This window comes from Populus trichocarpa, chromosome 10 (genome assembly GCF_000002775.5).
Source record: "Populus trichocarpa isolate Nisqually-1 chromosome 10, P.trichocarpa_v4.1, whole genome shotgun sequence".
In the NCBI taxonomy this organism is placed as follows: domain Eukaryota; kingdom Viridiplantae; phylum Streptophyta; class Magnoliopsida; order Malpighiales; family Salicaceae; genus Populus; species Populus trichocarpa.
Window position 1 is genome coordinate 21,660,123 of NC_037294.2, and position 23,208 is coordinate 21,683,330.

At 31.8% G+C, this 23,208-nt stretch overlaps 3 protein-coding genes across 4 annotated transcripts; 1 reads left to right on the forward strand and 2 right to left on the reverse strand.

Annotated features, from left to right (window-relative positions):
• Window positions 1–1,333: 1,333 nt before the first annotated feature.
• On the reverse strand, window positions 1,334–3,034 carry LOC7477180 (copper transport protein ATX1). Its single transcript, XM_002315412.4, has 3 exons — window positions 2,869–3,034; window positions 2,241–2,316; window positions 1,334–1,712 (listed from the first exon to the last, which is right to left on the reverse strand). Exons 1-3 carry the CDS (start codon window positions 2,875–2,877, stop codon window positions 1,540–1,542), a joined length of 258 nt encoding a protein of 85 aa, XP_002315448.2. The 5' UTR covers window positions 2,878–3,034; the 3' UTR covers window positions 1,334–1,539.
• Window positions 3,035–7,631: 4,597 nt separating this feature from the next.
• On the reverse strand, window positions 7,632–9,428 carry LOC7477179 (cytochrome P450 94C1). The gene has a single exon (XM_002315411.4). It carries the CDS (start codon window positions 9,212–9,214, stop codon window positions 7,715–7,717), a length of 1,500 nt encoding a protein of 499 aa, XP_002315447.4. The 5' UTR covers window positions 9,215–9,428; the 3' UTR covers window positions 7,632–7,714.
• An 8,342-nt stretch (window positions 9,429–17,770) lies between these two features.
• Window positions 17,771–19,896, forward strand: LOC7477178 (GDSL esterase/lipase At5g03610). Of its 2 annotated transcripts, XM_052456192.1 has the most exons (6): window positions 17,771–17,938; window positions 18,079–18,252; window positions 18,763–19,034; window positions 19,136–19,448; window positions 19,544–19,723; window positions 19,774–19,896. In XM_052456192.1, exons 1-6 carry the CDS (start codon window positions 17,875–17,877, stop codon window positions 19,854–19,856), a joined length of 1,086 nt encoding a protein of 361 aa, XP_052312152.1. In that variant the 5' UTR covers window positions 17,771–17,874; the 3' UTR covers window positions 19,857–19,896. The 2 variants fall into 2 exon arrangements, with proteins under 2 accessions (XP_052312152.1, XP_002316505.2); XM_002316469.4 differs by having other exon boundaries at window positions 19,544–19,896.
• Window positions 19,897–23,208: the final 3,312 nt, after the last annotated feature.

Sequence of the window (23,208 nt, forward strand, 5' to 3'; positions counted from 1 at the left end):
ATAAATCAAAAACAATATTTATTAATAAATGAACAAAACAAACAATAAATAATAATTAAAAATAAAAAAAATCAAGAGATAGGTATAGATCATGATATTTAATATCATAAGACTGAATATTTATCCAGTTATGTTTGCTATATTTGTTTATTAAAATAATTTTTTTATTTAATCAAACAATAATATAAATAAACACACATTAATTGATTGAATAAAATAAAAAAAAATATTATCTGCAAATAAATTTTTTCTTCTCTCCAAAAAAAATTCATCTATACAAAATATTTTAAAAAAACTATAGATGAATAAAAAAAACATTTTCAAAAATTAAATGCATAACAAAAAAATAATTATTATTTAAAAGAGATTCCATATATAAAATAAAAGAAAGAAGAGATATTAATCTAAATACAAATAAAATAAAAATTTGAAAAAAATATATAAAAAAGCATAAAAAGAAAAAAAATATATATAAAAAAAATTAGCCGGGTCAACCTTGCCCTCCCAGCCCATTTCTTCAAGCTCGCGCACAGGCTTGCCCTAGCAAGCCCCAATAACTAGGCCTTTATTTTTCTTTTGGCTGCATTTAGGGCGAGCAACAAATTGTTTTGAAAACAAAATTAAATGATGTGTCATCTAATACTACCCAGATTCTAGCTACTGAAGCAACCAGAAAATTAGGCTTTAATTTTTTTATTCAAAAACTCATTTTCAATCCATTTTCAAATCAAAACAATTAGAAAACACCTTATGAATCGTGATAAATATATGTGGCCTCAAAAAATCACTTAAAAAACCAAAATCATTACAGCATCAAAATTCAAATCATGCTCAAATATGTTTTTTCAAGGCCAAAAAAAACCTAATATAAACTCCTCATTGAATAAATCCATATGACACAAATATCAATAATTTTAATGGTCTAAATCAGTATTAATGATATTTCTCTCTTTATTGTTGGAATCCAACAATCTTTCTCTTCTTTCTCTAACCAGGAACTGAAAAATAAAAAAAAAACTTTTATACCAAAATTAAACTTGAAAAATTTTGAGGAACCAAAATTATATAATTTGATTATTTTTAAAGTTAAGAAACCAAAGTGTATTTGTTGCTAAGACTTATGACATACCACCTATGTTTAATATTTTTTTCATTTCAATCCCTCTTCTTTCAACCTCACTTTTTCCACAAAAAAAAAAATCATAATCAATTGACGTTCAACTAAGATTATCGCCGAAAAACAAAATGAGAATCAAAATGATTTTTTAACAAATACACAGTGCAGCCCATTGTCATCCGTGGTGATTTGTGTGGACGTGAAAGTAACTTCCTCTACAGTAGAAAAGCCATGCCTTTTAAGTTATAGCATAATAATGATAATACAGATAACCATATGAATGTACCAGAGAAATTATTATAGCTTACATCCCAGTAAAAGCATGCTGGATATCCAGAATCCACATCATGATCATAGAAAGCCCAACTAACTATAACCCAGTAGAACACAGTTTCACATAGTAAATATTGGTATTATAAACATTATGCAGCAGCCACGGTTTCTGCAGGCTTTGCGGGTTCAGCTGGTGCCTCTGCTTCCCAGAAGGCAGTCTTCTTCCCGGTCTTAGAGACGGTCTGAAGAACAGCATCTGGCTGCACATTTCCTTTCACTGTGACTTTTTGCTCCTTCAAATCAATGTCATATGATTCCACACCTGAAGATGCTCACAGAAGAAACACTCTATTATCATCAAATAACAGAAACTATGAACCAAAGGTCCCCGCTAAATATGAAAATAGCATTTGCTCATGGAATTCTAAGCCAGATTTGATTAATACTTCAAAAATCTACCTTTCATTTTTTTTTCTTTATTCGTTGATGAAGAGTAAAGAAGTGCATTGCTTTCTAATGTACAATTAGTAAATATCCTAATCTTCACAAATTGCAGATGCTCCGAAACCTCATCATACCAAACTGGTAACTAACCTACTTGCAAAGGTGCAAAATTCTGTAACCAATCTTTGCTCTAGTTCATTATCAAATAGACCATGAACACGATGTACACCTTGCCCTAAAATTCCTGGAATAGTACCTTAGCATCAAGGACTAAGATTGACAACCCAGCAAAGCCCATCTAAAATGTTTGGCCATTTCAATTGTTTGTGTGTGTGTTGGGAGAAAGACAGCACGGTCAACAAAGCTCCAGAGACTAAAAAGATCAAAAGCAAGGGCAAGAACAAACCTTCCATTTTTCCCAAAACCCTTTTCACAGCCCCAACACAGCCTTCGCATGACATACCAACCTTGAGGACAACAGTCTGAAATCAAGCAAAATTGAAAATCATTACACTTTCAAAAATCAGCAACAATCATAATGTCAACAAATCAAGAAGAGGGAAGGCAGCAAAAACCAAGACATGCTCAACAACAGGTGAAGACTTCAGTTAACATCCGAGCCTAGATAAATTTCTAACTCGTAACAATAACACAAAAAGAAAAAAAGCCACTTTTGTATCCCTTTTATCCTACAATTTTCATTCAACTAAAACCAGAAATGATTCAAAACCACAGCTCCCCAACAACAAAGCAGCAATCTTTCTCCCTCAAAAACTAGGTTAACAAAATTAAATTTGACACCTTTACCAACTTTTTTAACCATAACAGATTTCACTTAAATCCTCAAACAAAACAAAATGAACAAAAACCCAATAACCCTAGAAAAGATTCAAACTTGAAATTCAACATGGCAATCCAAAATCAATCAAAGACTCATAAACATCCCATCACAAGTCAAAACAACAAGTAAATAACACAATAAAAACATAGACTTTGCCATAAAAGATGAATCAAGAAATAAGAATGTTTGGTACCTGAGACATGATTATGGTATTGCTGCTGTAATAAACAGAACGAAAAACAAGGAATCAAGAAGACAGAGAGAAGATTTTAAGTTTGTTCTTGATTATGCATTCTTCAAAGTCGTGAATTTATAGAATTTTTTATGTGCGCGATGAATTTTGTTTGTTTTTCTTGTGGGTCCCGGCAACATTTTCCTATTTTTTTAATCTCAATTTTTCCTTTTTTTTTAAGTTAGTCAACAGAAAACTATTTCTATTTCCCGATCAATGTTTTAATATTTTATTTTATCTTTAACTTGTTAATATTATTTCAATAAAAAATTAACATTTGTGTTGTTCCTTTTACCAATTTGTGATGATGCTGTGATTTATTTTATATGCAAAAAAATCAATCTCACAACAGTTCTAATGCATATTTTTTAAATAATTTTTAAAAATATAATTAAAAATATTTTTTAAAAATTATAACCGTAAAAGCAACAACAATGACAAATATACTTTATAAGAAAAAAAAATCAAATATAATTTTATTGGCAATGGTTTTTCCATTGATAGTATTAATATTTTTATTTTTATTTTTTTGTCTCATAATCTAAGATTTTTGTGGAGGCACGGTTTTGATTCGGTAGCTGAGCAAACTTGAGAAGAAGGCCATGTCTTTTTGGTGAGATATGTATGGATTCCCTTTCAAGTGAAGGCAGTACAAGTACAGACTTGTACCACACATATTGATAGTACACCCATCCCCTCTTGCAGTACCAAATTCCAATTACCACCTCCATCTCCTCTTAATCTGGCGTTTAATCTTCTTACAATGCTGTTAATCTCGGCATTATCAACGGGTTAATCTCTTTTTAAGCCCAAACCCAATTTCAATTAAGTTTTAAATTATACTCGGTAAGAGCTCACATATATCAAAAACTCACTTTTATTTTTCTCAAAAAAAAAATATATCTTTTTAACTATTTTTTTAAATAATCTTAAAATAATATTATTTTGAATTTATTAGGATTAATTTTACGCTGTCTATTTCCATGCCAAACTCGGACTCTTAATTGAGATGGGTAAAGCTCCGGGCACTATAGTTAGGAAGCATTTAAAAAGAGTTAATTACTGCTCATTAACTTAGGAGATATATTTTTTTGTTGCTGAAATAAAATGTGTTTTTGTAATAAAATATTTTAAATAATTTTTGATACATAGTTTTTTCTTTTTTAAAAATTGTAATAAATTAGAAGTTTAATACCAAAATGAATTCTTAGAAGAGAGTTTGATTAAGGTAAGTACTAAAAAACTAGTCGTAAAACTTAATCTGATTTTGACTTGGGATAAGGTTCAGATCCAAACAGCATTGTTTTGATAAAATAAAAAGTTAATGAATTAAGGGTCAGGTTTTGACGGGTTAGATCTAGATCAATTGAATCACGAGTCATCTTAGATTTTGACTAGATCAAGTGAATTTTTTATTAATTCGAACTAATACATGCCCTAAGTTAACTAAGCTTCAGATCCGACCAAGCAATTAGGCCGGGTTTTACAAGAGTGTTGAAAAATACATAGGATCTTGAGCTACACGTTAAAACATTTAACCCGATCTTCAACCACGCATTAGTTAATTACTTAAATTAATGAAGAAGGTGGCGTCCTCCATGATACATGGATGCATCACTCGATCGAGGAGTTGACCCTGTGAAGCCAGTAGGATTCTGGGGAGGGGGAACAAAAATACTGCTGTAAACATGATAGATTGCAAGAATCGTCAAAATTCCACGCGAAGTGATTATTATTCTATGAATCATGACTCCATTGAAAAAGAAAAGAAGGATTTAATAACGGATAAGAACATGATAGTGTGTCTGTATATCCATGGCCTCATGTGTTAGTCTTTCTTTTTGTTGAAAAAAACATCTAAAAAAAAAAAAACCATTGCAAGGTTGACATACCAGGTGAAGCTATCGCACTTGCATCACACTGCAATAAATATATGGCACCTTGAGAGGGATCGTTAAGAATATGGTTGCCTGATGGTAAACTACAATGCTATTAAATCCATCTTCATCGGAGAGGTTGACTCATTACAGTATTATTTTTAGATTTACTCGAATTAAAACGTAAAATTAATGATTCAAATCTTGTCCCGATAAATTTAATAACCTTGATAAACTATGAACCCATATTAATTAGAATATTAAAGAACCAATTCAATCCCAAATTTTAATTCATTCTTTCAATTCGAGAGTTTCCATTTGTTGATGCTAAACTCATTTTTCCAATCGGTACAGAGGCCTCTCCTCAATGGCCCTGCTATCATGTATTTTAGTCACTAAATGGGCCTCCATCACACGAAAGATTTCAGGTGCTCTGCTGCAGCTTCAGTGCTGAATTTACCCACTTCTCGAGGCTACAGCAAAGGTAGAGAGGGGTTTTATTATTATTATTGATATTAAAAATAATTTTTAAAAATAAAAAAATATTATTTTAATATATTTTTAAATAAATAATATTTTAAAAATTAATCATTACCAAGTTCGAAATAGACAAGTAAAAGTGAATTCGTTCATCCCTTGTGGTCCTATTATCCTACATGTACAAAAACATTTGTGTCAGCTTATGACCACTGTATATAATGCTGTCTGCTGTATACAGTGGGAAACCTTATTGCTTATTTTCATTCATTCAAAAGGATGTCTAGAGAATTCTTGTAAAAGCCGGCCGGTGAGAATTCTTGCAACTACCATTCGTTGTCAGAAATAAATTACCAGCCTAATAATGCAGCAAAAAGAGCAAATTGCACTTACACTTGCAGATCGATGCCTGGCAACTGGATGTGGGCTCTGCTCTATAAAATCCACAATTATATCGCAACTACCATTCTTCCAGCTAGCTAACTCGTACTAAACTCCAGACTGCCATAAATGTTTGATCCCATGTGCAAAATATGGGGTCTAGAAACATCTCCGGTGAACAAAAAGCAAACTTATTTAACCCAGTAGACCGAGTTTAACCGGATTATTTTCCACCCGATTTAATTTAGAACTCAGACTCTAGATTTTGATGCAAATATATTCATCGTTTTTTCTCTTTTTAACCAAAGCATTAATTGTGTATGCTAGCAAGCATTTCTCCATTTGTCTAAGGCAAGGCCAGGCAGAGGACTGTAAACACATGATTTGGGTTTGTACCTTGTATAGCATTTTTGCATTTATATCCCTTCATTCATTTGAAGAAGACTTTTCTACTGCCATCTCAAGGAGATCTTTGTTAGCATGATTTTTTCTCTTCATTCGCCGTGACTTTTACAAGAGATTTGCTCACATTTTCTTCAAATAACGTGTTGTTTCGGCTGGGAATCTGGCTTCTTTCTAGTCAGGTATGTTCTTGTTCACCTCTGGCAAGAGATCATACTCTCTTACTCCTTTCATTTTTATTCCTGATTATTATTAGTCGAATGTTCCTTCACTGGCACAAGAGATGGATAAGGCTTTGAATGGTATCAGACCGAAGCTAAGGTGCTCTTGACTGCTACCCTACAATTGAAAAATGGAGTACGTGATATGATCCCGAGATTTGCTGCCGTATAGCTTTTGATCTAGTAAAAACACATGGATATTACACGCGAGTTTTTACTTATTTCACTCATTATATTGATTATTATATTTGTGAGATTTAATAATAAAATACTAATGATTGTTATTCTATCTATAAATATAATTATTATATGTACTTCAATGTTAATTTGGGTTCAGATGAATATATATGAAACTCTACCTGTAGAGCTAATTAGGTACCAACTTGCCTGAACAATTAAGATGGTGTTAGTGTTATTGATTAAAAATACTTAATTTACGGGATTTGATGTTTCATTAAAGTTATATGTGTTTATGGTAGTGATCTATATGTAAGTATCTTAATTACCCTCCTAGATTAGCTACCTAGATTTGATTTAACAGTGGTGGATTAGTCTCAGGGGCATATATATTGTTGCTGAATTAGTACCCAGTTGATATATATTTGCCTAATCGATGGAGGGATTGGTTTTAAGAGTTAAAGCTCCTGGGTTGATGATACGGTAATAAAATGAAGGCGGTTAAATAACTATTTCAACCTTCTAAGATACAATTTATATTATTTTCTAATAAAAACATGATAGAATTGAGCTTGTGGGTGGTAGGTAAAAAAAAAATTTAAAAAGAGAAAATTATAAGAAATTGTAGATGGTTTGATTTCTTTCCCCAATAAAAAAATAAATAAATCTAAATTATTGAGTATTTTTCTTTTAGAAGATAAACTATTTGATGTTTTCTGGGTTAAAATTTGGTTAAATGAATTGTTCTACTAATTAGTTTGGATGCAAGAAAAAAAATGAAAATTTATTATATTATGAACTGTTATTTGTGGGTCAAATTAAAATAATTAGGGGTATAAGTATATATATTGAATATTCAGAGCCATTTCTCCTTGATGATAGTTATTTTTTTATGATAACATGATTGATTGATTACCATAAAATGGCATCTAACCATAATATTGATCTTTATTTTATTTTATTTTTAAAAAATGGAAATATCAATGTTCAGATGCATTTTTGTTGCATAGAGATTCATTACGGAATATTTGCCTTCTTACAATAGAGATTCATTGCTTATGATAGGTTAAATGGTCGTTGTCATTCTTCTTATTCACTCCACCAACATACCTACACGGACATGCCATTTTAACACATCCACATGTGACTCTGGACCTCTTACTTGCACATATCTCTCAATGTCCCCATGTCTGAACCACGCAATGTGGCATAAAATGGCACCCATGGATCATACCATACATTGATAAAAAAAAAAACAAAAAACATACAATATCATGCTGCAATGACCCTTTCTCTAATTTCTGCCTGAAGCCCACCACTTAGCATTGCAGTTAGCCCGGAATTGAACCGGGGTGAAACCTCCGGCGGTACAATTTTAACGTCAAACCTACGCACTACAGAAAGAGCTACAATTTTCATCTCCACAAGTGACATTTCCTTACCCAAGCAAACTCTAATCCCAGCCTGGAAAACTGGGCACTTGAATGGACTAATTGGGCAAAATGTTCCATTTTCAAGCCACCTTTCTGGCCTAAATTCCATACAATCTATGCCCCAAATCCTTTCCATTCGACCCATTGCGTAAGGATGGTAAGTGACCCTAGTCCCCCTCCTAACAAGAGTCCCATCAGGCAAAACATCATCTTCCATGGCAAATTTTGAGTCAAATTGCACTGGCGGGTATAATCTCAGGCTTTCATTAACAACCGCGTGGAGATAATGCATTTCCCTTATTTGTTCATAGCTTGCTGATTCTTGATTTGATGCCATGACTCGGTTCGACTCCTCTCTAATCATGGACACAACATTTGGGTGGCTTGCTAGCAGCCAGAAGAGTGTTGTCAGGGCTGAGGCCATTGTGTCACGGCCTGCCAAAATAAAGCTTATCACGATGTCTCTCAAGTATCGATCATCAGTAATGCAAGCCATGAATCTTGATAGAAGATCTTGATTTGTAGAGAAACCTAACTTCCTTTTCTGCATGATGACCTCATCAGCAAGAATGTTGACAACCTCAATAGCTTCCTTGAGATTCTTCTCTGTGCCTATGTTGAAATACCTTTTGATCTTCCAAACTAACGGCAATGTTGCCATAGCCCTCTCTGCTGACAACTTCGATGCAAGATCGAAGGACTCAGCGAAAACAGAAATCGGCAATGATGATTCAAGACAACCGGGGTCTAACCCGAAAGAAAATTTACAATTGTTATCGAACGAAAATCGTCTGAAAACATCTTGTAAATCTATTAGGCCACCATCTGTACTCTTAGCAGCTGATGTCAACAGAGGGAGAAGGCGGCACTTGATCTCAGTGTCGACAATCTCAAATGCATAGTTTCGAATCGAGACGCTTGCAAGCTCTAGACTAGCCATTTTTCTTTGAAACAGCCACAAATCTCCATCTACATTGAAAATACCTTTACCTAGAAAATCACCAAGGATCATAGAAAAGGGCCTGCCTTTTGGGTAGTTTTCGAATTTTGTTTTCAGAATGTACTCAACATTGTCAGGATTTGCAGTGATTGTGTTGCCAAGCACATGAATGTGAATCGTTTGTCTGGAAGAATTTTGGAGAAGGTGAGTGTACCAATCACAGATATTCTTGAACTCTCTTGACCATCCTGATAAGAGGTAATTAGTGCAAATTTCACAGTTGCAGCACCGGAATTTTGATCTTAGAAGATACAGCAGCACAAAGGTTAGAAAGAAGGGGATGGTGAGAAAGAAAAAGGAATACCAAAAAGTAGCCTGCAAAGAATCTTTAGACTCCATTAATGTGGGAAGCTTACACCTCTAGTGGAAAAGAAGAAAAGAAATAGTGCTAGGCTGGTAGACTACTGGATGCCCTTTAATTTATAGGACTATCCCAACTCTTTGTAATTCATAACATCATTTTATCTTGTTCTTACATAATATTTATTAATTCCACAATATACCCCCAATTTTTATTTTGGTCCCAGAAAATAATTTTTCTTGGGAGTTTCATGGACATCACAGATTGCGATGGCTTTAAATTTGAAAGCAACTAAACCATGATCTTTTCATCACATGACCTTTTTCAAAATCATGCATGAACCAATTACAGCCTTAAAAGAAGCAAGCATTTTTAAGATAGAAATTGCCTGCTCAATTATCAAGAAACAGGCTATGATTGCTATGAATTGATGGTATCCATATTAATTTATATATAGGAAATTGGATTAATTTATTTGATGAATTATGTGTATTTTATTATTGTTTTTTTAAACAGATTAATTAGCTAATTCATGCAATATTTTACATTCCCATTCCCATTTTATTTAAAAGATGCCTTCATTTGACTATTAAAGATCATTCAAAGCTGATTTTTAAGATCTAAGATAAGATTTTATGACTTACAATAAGTAGAGAGACGATCAAAAAGTAATTGATAATTAGCATGATAGGTGGATCGCATTATCAATGATAGAGACTGAATTAGCCGTGGTTGCAGGGCATATTCTGAATATTTTTTTTGTAAGTGGGTCATTTTAAAACTCATTAATTACTATTTGACCATCTCTTTTATATCATTCAAATCGTAATCTATCTTTAAATTTCTTGATATAATTAGAAATATAATATATAATATTCCATTTTCACATCACAATATATATATATATATATATATATATATAAAAAACTTTTGTATCCGTATCATTAATAAAAAACTAAGATAACATTGTTATGTAACATATTTTTATTTTTATTTTTATTTTTATTTTAAAACAATAACCAAATATTATCTAAGAGAATATTTTAGATATGTTTTTAGATAAATTATTCTATTATTCCAACAACATTGTTGGAAATACATAGCAAATTTACCCATGATCTTTCTATTTTGAACATTTATATCCAAATATATCTCTCATCTCCAACATTTTCATGGATTCCAATAAAGCAAAAATGCAACAAACAAAGACAATTCAATTTGCCTGCTCATAAACCTGAATTTAATAAATTTAAAAATCTTAAAGGTCAAAACTCATAGTCCCAGTCAACATCCTAAGAAAAACACCATGAGCTTAACATAGAGGAAGATCTCAGCTCTTATGACCTCAATTTAAAGAAAAAGCTCAACGCCATAAGCTTAGCCTAAGAAAAGAGCCCAGTCCTCATGGGCTCAGCCTAGAATAAAAGCATAACTCTCATGGGCTCACTATTGGAGGAGAGCCCAACACAATGGGCTCAACCTAGAAAAAAGCCCAACCCTCATGAGCTTAGACTAAGAAAAGATCTCAGTCCTCGTGGGCTTAATCTTGGAGGAGAGCCTAATGCCATGGGCTTAGCTTTAGAAAAAAGCTCGACATATGAGAGTTCTCTATCTACCACAAGGGACCTTTTTTTTTTACTCAATACATTTTGGATCATACTTTCCCTACATTCTTAGGTGTATAAAAGTTCTTTAAAGACCTACTATATTTTCATTAACATTAAGTTGTGTAAGGGATAGTGTATTAAAGTCTTGTAAAAGCCTGCCATATTTCCATCAACATGAATGTTTTGTAAGGAATAATGTATAAAGAATCTCTCAAGAGCCTACCATATTTTCATCGCATTAATGTTTGTATAATGGATACTTATCCCTTATTATAACTATCAGAACAAGATTACAGTCTAGCCCCTCATCTCCATGAAAGAACAAGACTCATGGGTTATAAATGCCTCATCAATTCTTTATATTTTAGGTTCGTTCACAATCTTCATTCTCTACTACATACATGTTTTCAGAGCATCTTTCTCTAAAATATCATTACATTCTCTCTATAAAAAGATACTTACTTAACCATCTAGGTTGTGACCCAGTGGTAAGAGCTTGGGACCAAGAGGTTTGCTCCCTCTATGGTCTCAGGTTCGAGCCCTGTGATTGCTCATATGATGGCCACTGGAGGCATACATGGTCGTTAACTTCAGGGCCCGTGGGATTAGTCGAGGTGTGCGCAAGCTAGCCCGGACACCCACGTTAAACTAAAAAAAAAATACTTACTTACTTAAGTATTCAAGAGTCCCTGAATTTATCAAAAGAGATTTTTTATAGGTATCGACCATCAACCACTTTGCCCTACCAGGCACCAGGTATCGGCAACCAGCTATCTTGGCTAAAAAAAATAGATCAGATTACTATAATCAAGAGATTTGCTGATTATCCATCACATAAGGTTTGCTCCTATGTTACTTGAATTTTTTAGGACCTCGTCACTTGCTAACTATACAGATTTTCATGTCTTTAAGTACCCATCAAATCTTGCAATCACATGTCATAAATTTTTTCTTTAATACTAAAAAAAATATAACAAGGAACTTCTATTCATACCTTTATTCTTTTCATGTTATTAAACTCTATTAATCAAGCTATAATTTTTAAATTTAGGACCCGACATAGATCTAGTTTTATATCAAATTAGATTAGAGTTAATTTGATCAAACCTGATTGACTAGGCGAGTCAATCCGCAACTAAATCAATCCAATTAAAACCCTAATCAAACTTGATTTTAACTATTTTTTTTTTAAGATGATATTTTTTTATTAATCCAAGTTGACCCGACCAATCTATTACCCGACCCTTAAACTGAGTCATGAGTGTAGCATGGTTTTATATCTATGTGTTACTCACACTATCACATGTCATATATAAAAATTGGATGATAGACTTTTTTCACATCAAAGAAAGAAAATCATGAATCATTGTAAAACAAATTCTTACCAATATCTTGAAACTATTAAACACACTACTTGAATTTTGTGTTTTATCGATGAGATATTTTGTCAGTATTTAAACACTGATTTTGTCGGCAAGACTTTTACTAATAAGATCACGGATAGTTGGAAAAATTATCATTCGTTGGTATTTCTGTTTGTATTTACTAATTTTTTGGTGGTGTCATCTAGTACTATTGCAAGTGTTATATATTTTTAAATTGAAAAAACACAATTTTAATAATTTTTTATATTTTTATATAAAGATATTAACATTATTAAAAAGGTGTTCATAAAATATAAATGTCATTCCTTTGAAATTTAAAAATAAAAAATATTTTCAATTACATTACCAACAACCGTTGCAGACCGAAATGATAATATTTTATAATGCAATAAATTGCACATGTGAGATAGCACCGTCCACATTTGGAGTCTTCGAAGCTTGGAACCACAAACTTTATAGTATATATATATAGCTCGAATATATCGCCTGGGATGAAGAAGAAAGTCGGTTGGCACCTTGGCAAAATGTTTTGCATACGTCATTGTATGTGTAACGCTGCATAAACAAACACTTAACACCCATGTGCATGCTTGTTCTGTGTGTGGGGAAGTTTTGTACTTGACATAGTTGTCGAGTCAGTTCGGATAACTAGGTTATTGGATTTGGATTGAGTTTAACTCATTTAATTGAATTGCGAGTTAACTCATTAATATCAAATTCAATTTAAATTTAAATTTAATTGAAGTTATTGCTTCGGGTTTAGTAACTATGTTAATTGCGTTGGATCCATCATCTGTGAGTTTTTTTTGTCCTCCGACGTACCCTGAGGTTGGTGTAGTTTTGTCTCTGTATTTCTTTTATCTAAAATGTTGCTTCCTCCTGTTTAATCGTTTTTGCTCTTCTATCCGTTACCGTCAAAGACAACTTAAATTCCGTTCCGCCTGCCTCTGAAAGCTGATATCACTTGTCTTCATTTGCCAGCCTTGATGATGGGATGGATGCCGTTTCAATGTCCATTGACGGAAATTAAGGTTAAGCAGGGGCTGCGATTAGGATACTAATATATTTTTATTTTTATGTTTTAGAAGTGTTTTTAAAAAGAATTATTTTTTTATTATTTTTTTATTTAAATTAATATCTTTTTTAGTTTTAAGATATATCAAAAATAATTTTAAAAAAATAAAAAAATATTATTTTAATATATTTTTATAAAAAAAACACTTTTAAAAGATATCCCAGCCACACTCTTCCAAAGAGACTCTAAAAAGCTGGGACCAAAACTAAGCTTCCTGATGTAATTAAGTAAATTTATTCTCCTATGTTAGTCATGGTCAAGAATTACTCACTAATTTCTATTATGCTTAGCACTGAGAAACCTGTTTTCTGATAACCTATAAGTAATTTGTTCCAAAATAATTAGGATATATGGATTACTCTCAATCGTCTTTCAATGGACATAAAAGGCTTTAAAATTATTATTAATAATAAAAATTAAGCCATGAAATGGATATATACATGAGGTGGTGTTTGATATGATGGACTGGACAACATAGTTTTTTTCATGGAGTTGTTTGATGTACCTTAATATAATATAAAAAATAATTTGTATCCTGTATAAGGATGTTCTAGTTTCTTATTAAGAGTATTACAAGCTTGTTCAATAATTTACACCATGGTTAATCTAGTTAATCTGAGTCAATATAAGAATAAACATAACTATTATCATAGTTTTAAAACCCAACAAGAAGTCAAATCATGGGTCGGGTTGATCATTGACCCGGGTTAATGCAATGATAAAATAGATTATTATCATAGTTTTGAAACCCGATTTGGGGGTCGACCCAGGTCATGGGTCAGGTTGACCATTGATCCAAGTCAACATAAGAATAAAAATAATAATTATTATATTTTTAAAACCCGACTCGAGGCCAAGCCCGGGCCATAGGTAGGGCTGATAATTGATCTAAGTCAATATAAGAATAAAAGTGATTATTATTATAGTTTTAAAACTCAACTCGGGATAGACCCGAGACAGGCTCGGGTTACAGGACGGGTTGACCATTAACCCGGGTTAACACAATGATAAAAATGATTATTATTATAGTTTTTAAACCCTAACTTTGAAATCGAGTAGATCATTGAACTTTGTTAACATAAAATTAAAATATTATTATAATTTTAAAACTTCACTTGAAAGTTAATATTCCAGGACTAGACTCGGGAGAACCGTTAATGTCACTTTCACCATGACAGGATGCAGAAGAAGGGTGATTTGCTCGGAAGTAGTTTCGTTATTTGAAGGTCCAGTTTTGCAGCAACAAAGATTACACGCTACGTTAAGTGTAGGTGTGAACTGTTTATTTTATCTGCAGAGGTGAGAAGGGGTCGAGGGTAGTTTCCATTGGTGTAGGGAAAATATCTAAGTCGTTTAAAAGTCGCTGTAGAGGCCAGTTCATAGGCATCAGCGATGAAAACGTACGATAGAAAGAAATAGCCTGGAGAAAATAATTAAATCAAGCTTTTCAGCGGAAATGGTCCCTTTTGGCGAGATATGTGAATTTTTGGGAAGATTAACTGACCCTTTTCGTTTTTTATTTCCCCTTTAGCGAATGAATTGTGGAAACCATGAGATTCGATTTTTGGCTCTCTGGATATAGTGCTGCTGTTGTGACATGTGTTTCCCTGCTTATTGTTATGCTTTTTAAAGTATATTTTATTAGAAAATATTTTAAAATAATTTTTTTTTTATTTTAAAAAAATTATTTTTAAAATCAACATATTAAATTCAAAAATATTTTTAAAACAAAAAAATAAACACGTTAACTAACCTTGATTTCATCATGATGTTTGAACAGTGCTTTTTTCCTGATAAATTCTCCAAATAACAAATAAGTGGCATTTAATCTTACGAATGTAGCTAAATAGTGATTGATTCAATCAATATTTTGGGATTATATTTCCTTAAATGTTTCAGCGGTCCACATGTGGGGCATCATTAGTTATTATGGTGGATGGCTAATTGGAGCTCGCCTACTCAAAGGCTCATTGAGTTTTTACCCCCTTAAATGCGCTGCCAGTTGGGGCAATATTATTTCTTAAAGAAATAATATGATTGTTTATTGTGTTTTTTTTCTTCTCTCGATTGCTTACAGCAAGTTGTTTTTATTTTATTTTATTTTAATGTAAAGACAAGTTTTCCTTGCACAATACTCCGTGAATTTAGTTGATGGGTATCATTTAAAAATAATATAAAAACACTGTAATTGGTGGTCCGCAACATATCTATGGTTCAATCAAATCACAAAAACAAACGGGTAGCAACTTTGATGCCCGCAACCCAATCATTCATTATCGATCACTTTCTTGTCGTGAAGTGTATTTGATATTCTAGTAGTTATTAATTTTAAAAAAATTATTTAATAAAAAATATTTTTAGTTGTTGTTAGTTTGATATTTATATATGTTTGGTTAAAACTGTACTTGAATTTAAAGTTGAACAAAAAATAGTTTAATGTGTTTGGTTAAAAAATTGCTTTTCAAATTAAGATTATAATATATATATATATATATATTTTTTTTTTTGAAGATTTTGAATTTAAATATTGTAGATTTAACTATTGTTATTACATTATGAAATAAATAATACTTTATATAAAATATTTTTTATTGTTCAATTAAACTATCTACAATTCCATTACGTATAAAATACATCCGACAAGGACTACAATTTCATTGGTTTCTCGTGCAACAACATCAGGTAAAATATAATCAAGAACAAAATTAGGATTGCGATCAAATTCTACAAATGATATGTCATCAATTAAAAATAAAAAATAAAATTTAATTTTTTTTACTGGGTCGGACTCAGTTCAATGCATTTAGCTTTGGACCGGACTCGGTCCGGCCGGAATCATGCACCACTGTTCATGTGAACAGTAGAGACATGCTCCACTATTTCACGTGAACAGTGGATGCATACTCCACTATTCAGTGAACAGTGTAGCATGGTTCAACATTTTTATCCGCGGAAAGCAGCTCCTAGCTGCTTTTCTTCCCCCTGCGTTTCAAACGTAAAAACACTGTGGAATTCATGAACAGTAAACTATGTTTTTTTCTTTACTAAATAGGTTGTATCTGTGTTTTTAAACAAAACGAAGACGCAACCTCATTACCAAACACTTTCTTGTTATGAACAATTATTTTGCGTGCAACCAAAACCTATGAAATAGTAATCCAAGACCTCTTATTGATTATCTGGGCCATCATATCACTGTTTGAGCTATTAGGTTAACCCCATCAGTCTCAAAATATGTTTTTTTTTTAAATAACAAGTCTTAAAAAAATCAAAACGACTTATTTGTAGACAATAATTTAAAAAAATTACATAGAATTAATATGAAATGTTTTATCTAAAATATTTGACATGATCAGATATTAAATGAACATGATACAGATTTCATGGTTGATACACCAAACTTATCCAGATTAATGTTATCCTTATCACATACAATTGATTAGGACGGATAAAAATAAAATAATTAGAGTTAATCAAGCTGTTCTAGTTAAGAAGCGACAATGACTATCCCACTTTCACCGAATAAAAAAAAAAAAAAATCCTCTATTGAACAAATTAATATAAAAAACAAAAAACCAATACAAATATTTATCGTAGTTTTGAAACCCGGTTTGGCCCGGCAGGTCGATCCCGGACTCGGTTAACTCGGGACTGGAATCGGGTCAGGTTGATAAAAAAATAGAAAAAGTCATAAGCCGATGTGACCCGCCCGACCCAGCGGGGTGACCCGGAAAAACCCAGTTAAAATGATGCTGTTTTTAATTTTTTTTTAAATAGGAATTCACTTGGCCGATCTGGTCAGTCAAAATCCTGAACTTGAGTCATAGATCACACCGGTTTAAAAACAATGATATGATATTTATGATTAGTTGGAAAACTAAAATCGGAGAAAGAAGGTGATTCGGTGACACCTTGGCTTCTGAGCTTGTGTATCTTACCACAGCAGACTGGAACTCTTGGATGCCACGAAAATCCTAGGTACTCGCTTTGTCCTCATCAATACTATTAAATCGTCCACATAATGACACATGGGATAGAGGCTGGGTCGTTAGATTTGAGCGCCAATGTTGATTTTTCTTGTTGTTTTATAGTTGGCAAATTAATTGAAAGACCGAAATATATAATTTGAGAAAACAAATAACAAAAAGCTATGTCTGCATGCTTTACACGAGCGTTGTCTCAAGTGCAAAACTAAACTTTCTGCTCACAAAATTAATATATAGCTTTTGCAAGATTTATATATCAATTCGTTCATCAAATATATATAGAACTAATTTAATTTAAATTAATCAACCACTAATAATAATAATACTTTTTATTTAAGATATATTGTAAATTCTTTTTGTTAGCTAATTAGTTATCTCCATGTAAAGGAAATAAAATTAATTAATAGTGATTTCATCTCGTTGTCTCATTGATTTTAAAAGATCTATATATGCATGGTAAACTAAGATTTCATCTCGTCGAATAGGAATGTTAGATTAAAGAATGTTGGAGCCAAGCTTTCTTTCTTTTCTCAAATGGCGGCTCCACAAATTAACCCTATAAGAACGACCAAAATCACTCCACAGTAATTACAATTTTATAAATTTCTATCTTTCTTTCTTTCCTTCCTTGTTTTTGTTTTTCCGATGGAGGGAAAAGGAATTTTCCTGGTTGTTCTGCTTCTTTTTTCCCTCGTTGCTATTTCCACAGGTTAGACGATCGACTAATTCTCTTCTTCTTCTTCTTCTTCTTCTATTTTCCTATATTAGTTTTCATGAGTCTTGAATTAACACATAATCAGTGCTCTCTGATAATTAACCATTCATTGTTTTCTTCGGTATATATTTCAGCTCAAATTTGTCCCTACGGCTCTCCAAAACTATTTGTTTTTGGAGACTCCTATGTTGATACTGGAAATTGGCCAAAGAATGACAGGGGTCCATGGAAAGAACCTTTTGGCAAAACATTTCCCGGCATACCAACTGGTCGAGCCTCCGATGGTCGTGTCCTAACTGACCATATAGGTGCTTAATGACTTTTCTCTCTTACGCTAATTTTCTTTATTTTTCTCCTTTTCTTTTGCTTTAGAATTGAGATAATATAAAATTATAGATATTAAACTCAGCCTAATCAAGTCAATCTAGAATTTATCTAGGCCGGGTTTGCTTTCAAATTACATAGAGAGTTAATTGGGTTAAATCTTGATGACCCAGCGAGTTAATCCGTGACCGACAAAACTCAAGTGAGGCTTAGAGTTGCTCCAATGATTTCTTTTTAAATTTTTATCCAAAACATTGTTATTTCTTAGAAAAAGAAGTTTCGTTTCATTTTAGAAGAACTCAAACAACTTGTTTTTGGGACATGCCCGGTTGATCCACCGATTTGAAGGTTGAGCGGCCAACCAGCTGCAACTCGACTGGGTTAGATAACTATGTATGGAAGTGGTTTTGCTAATACAATTATAAGATTTCAGTTATTAAATCATATTAACACATTTTTTCTCTTTTACTTTCATGAAATATATATATACGCAGCTTCGTTTCTGGGAATAGAATCACCTACACCTTACCAACTGAGAGATACATCAAAAAATATTCAGCAAGGATTAAACTTTGCATATGGAGGCAGTGGTGTTTTCCCTTCAACATGGGCGAAAGACAGCCTTTCAGTCCAGATCGATCAATTTGAACAGCTACTCGATGAAAATGAATATAGTCAACGTGACCTTGATAATTCAGTTGCTCTGGTTTCTACTGGAGGCAATGACTATTCATTGTATTCTGCGGCCAAAAAAGGTTCCAACGATGTGAGTAGTTCTTACCCTAAATAAACTAAGTTTTACAAGTATTTATTACGTTGAATATGTAGCTTTTTAACTTGTATTTTTTGCATTTTTGTACGTGACAGGGACTGCCTGCTTTCACTGAAGGACTTGTTCGCCAGCTTGCTGCAGACTTACAACGTATTGCTCACCTTGGAGTGAAAAAAATTGTAGTGGCAACATTACCACTTCTAGGATGCTTGCCCGTACACATAATTCCACCAAATTCATATCAGAATTGCGATGAAGAATCCAACAAAAACGCCATGATTCACAACCAGCTATTGCAGAAAGCAGTAGAAAAGTTGAAAACTGATGATGGAAACAAATGCACATTTGTAATTCTTGATCTCTATAACGCTATGGTTTCTGCAATTGACCAATTCAGACAGAATGCAGGTAATTTTTGTTCATGATTTTTCAACCGTTTTTTTTTTTTTTCATGCAACTCAAGTTAATGTTTGATTAACCTTTCTTCTTCCTACTTGTCACAGCAAATTCTGAGTACAAGAACCCCTTGCAGCCATGTTGCTCCAAGATTGTTGATTACATGTGCTCAGTGGAAGGAGTATGCACGAATCCCGAGTCATCTTTCTTTTTTGATCTGGGACACCCTTCGGACAATGGCTGGAATGCTATTTTTTCATTTCTGCAAGGTTCTCTTCACAAAGATCTAAAAGTTTGAGGATGGTTCCTTATATTTGCATACATTATATATAGTCCATCTGCGGTTTCATGATTTCATCCCTTATGATGGTATTCAATTTAAAAAATTGTCTTCCTTGTAATATTATTTCATATACTTAATTATATAGTTGATTGAGAATAACTAAGATTATTGTTTAAACTTTCATGTCCAAGCAATTAGTATTTCTGAAGTTCCAAGAGATTACGCGGGAGATCATCACCTTGGATTTGTGATGAGATGACGCTTCTAGTACTTTAATAATATTCAATAGAATAAGTTAACAAAGTATAAATAGACAGATGGTGAGGTGTTATGATCCTAGAGTTTTCTCTTTAATTTAATTTAATCAGACTATGAATTAAAGAAAATTAGAAGATATAAGACTCGAAAATGGTCAAACTCACAATTCAAATCAAGTTGTATTTCTTGACCCTTATTTTGTTTTGGAGTACAAATAAAAATTTGCTAAAATTTAAAATATTTTTAGCAAAATATCTTCTGAATTAAAAATTATTCTGCCAACCTTTAGCTTAAAAAAAAGCTAACAATCGATATTGTTGTCAGAGTATAACCTGTCACGGAACACGAGGTATTGAGCTTTTCATGTAGTATTAGAAAATGTAGTTGTTGTTACTTTTCAAATAATTTTTTATATTGAAATTTATTAAAATATTTTTTTTATTTTTTTAAAAATATTTTTAAAATCAGCACATCAAAACAATCCAAAACATATAAAAAAATTAATTTTTTATATAAAATAAAAATTAAATTTTTTAAAAACACAGTTTGGAAGCGAAATATAAGACTCCCAGGGCCTTCAAAGAAAGCAGGTAAGTTCGACTTGCTGTGGTTGAATCCTTCTTCCAAGCTTCACTGTCCTGCCATTTGTATGTGTTTTCAGAGTGAGAAACCGATGTTTTTATCACAGAAAAACTTTAGCTAATTAAGGTTGCAAGAGTGGTTAACAAAGGCGCGCTGTTGGAATTGAAAGACGATTGAAGACGGAAAAGAATGCACGGGGGCTTGTTCCTTTAAGTTAAAGATAACAATATTAAACAAGGAGCACAAAAATTTTGATGAATTAAAGGTACCGCATATATAAGATTTAAATTTACAAGTCTATTCTCTTTAAAATAATAATAATAATAATAATAATAATAATAATAATGTGGTCTTTTTTACTTAGAAGATTTACAAAATGTTATACAGGTCATAAATTTTATCTCAACTAAAAAACAAAAAAAATCCAAAATTATAAAGAAAAGAAACATAAAATCTGAAATAAATATAAAATATAAAAATAACAAGAAAAATAACAAAAAATTACCAAAATTATAATTATTATAGAAAAAACAACATTCAGAAATTCCTGTAAAAATTTAAGTGTAATTAAATAATTAGATAAAAAATTATAGTTATTTTAAATTGTTAATTTAGTTTGTTATGACTTAGATCTTCACTTGAATCTAAATTTATTTTATTAATTTATAAATATATCTGCTTAATGATTTATATAATCTGTCTGCAAATCATTTATGGAGGACGATTAGGCACATTAATGAAGATTTGGCTGCGTAGAAACTATGAAGTGAAATAACGCGTAGCAAGTACTATTCAGCTTTGATGCTTGCATGCCAATCATTCATTAATGAACACTTTCTTGTCGTGAACAATTTTTGTTGCCTGCAACCAAAAACTATGAAATAGTAATCCAAGACCAAGTCTGGGATTAGTATGTTAGAGGATCTAGGTTATGAGGTTAATATTTTGAGTTACCAAGATCACTTAGATCAATTTTGTTTTTGGAAATATATTTTTTTAGAAAAGATAAATCAACTTTAAAAAAAAATCTTGATACAATTTCTTGAATAAGTTTAACTGAATAAATATCCCAATCAAATTGAAGTTGTTATAATTATAAAATGTTAAGAATTATCCCACTTTTCTTAAGTAAAAAGTCCTCCATTGAATAAATATATATAAAAAAAACAGCAAGAATATTTATGATTTGTTGAAAAATTAAAATTATCTTAAATAAAAAAAGTCCTCCATTGAATAAATGTATATAAAAAAGACAATAAGAATATTTATGATTTAATAAATATCTAAATTAGATTAAAGTTGTTATAATTATAAGATGTGAATTGTCATCCATTTTTTTAAAATAAAAAAAGTCCTTCATTTGAATAAATATAAAAAAAGACAACAAGAATATTTATGATTTGTTGAAAAATTAAAATTAAAATTAAAATTAGAGAAAGATGGTGATTTGTTGACATCTTGGCTTCTGACCTTGTGTATATATCTTACCAAAGCTGTTTTTTTATGTTCATAATTCTTCACGTAAGATGGAACTCTTTTGACTTGGATGCCACTAGAAGAACCCTAGCTAGGTCCAAACAATGACCAGGTAAAGAGATTGGGTCATTAGGTTTGTTGGGTTTCCTAGTTAGTGGGCCCATAGTGAATTGTTGGGCAATTACTGATATTGTTAAATAAAAATATTCTCTACTTTAAATTTATATTATGGAAAAGTAGTCTATATTTGTACATATGGAAAAGTTATGTTTAAATTTATTTTTAGTATTATCCACTTTATTATTATTATTATTATTAAATTTTATGCTAAAATAAATAAATAAAATACAAGAAAATTCAAAGTTGTATATCTTAATTTAGCTCCCACTAAAACACAGACCTTAATCACTATATTACTACGTTAAATACAGGTTTAACCTTAACAGCAAATAATTGCTCAACAAAATCTAAAATCTTACATTTTTTTATCGTACTGCTAGTACGAGAAACAATGAAACTAGTTACTGATGAATTGGTCTTACTTGGGCTAATAAGGATGAGAGAGACCTAAATTGATGACTTTAGAAGACTCTTTCAAAATTAGAAAGCCTCGTACAGAGCTAATTCTGAACACACCTAGCCTTGAGAATTCATGGGTTTACTTTATTATGCTCATGGCATTTTTCTCAACAAAAACCTATGAAGGAGCAAACAAAAAAGAGGATGCTTGGTTCTTTTTCCCCGCCATTAGGGAGAGATTTCCAGGCATTAATTTGTTAGAAAGAGTACTCTTTTTTCTTGCAAAAATATGTACAAATCATAAAAATTATCCTTAAATCATCAGATGGAGAAATTAAGATTATGGCTTTGCGGCTCTTGTCATAATTGTACTCGTGCATATTAAAACGAAAATAAATATTTATGCCGCCTTGAGAAATCATGTAAGAAAATGATTTGATGACAACTTGGCTTAATTTGACAGCACATATATAGTAACTTACCAAAATTATTTATTTAATTAAATCATAGTGATCTAGAGTTGAAACTCTCAACGACATGCAGACATCAAAATTGGACCATGACAATACATACACGTTGTATCGTGGCATAGGTTTTACCCGGACAAACCTTAATATAACGTGCATGATCATGCTCTATAAATGGATGAGTTCC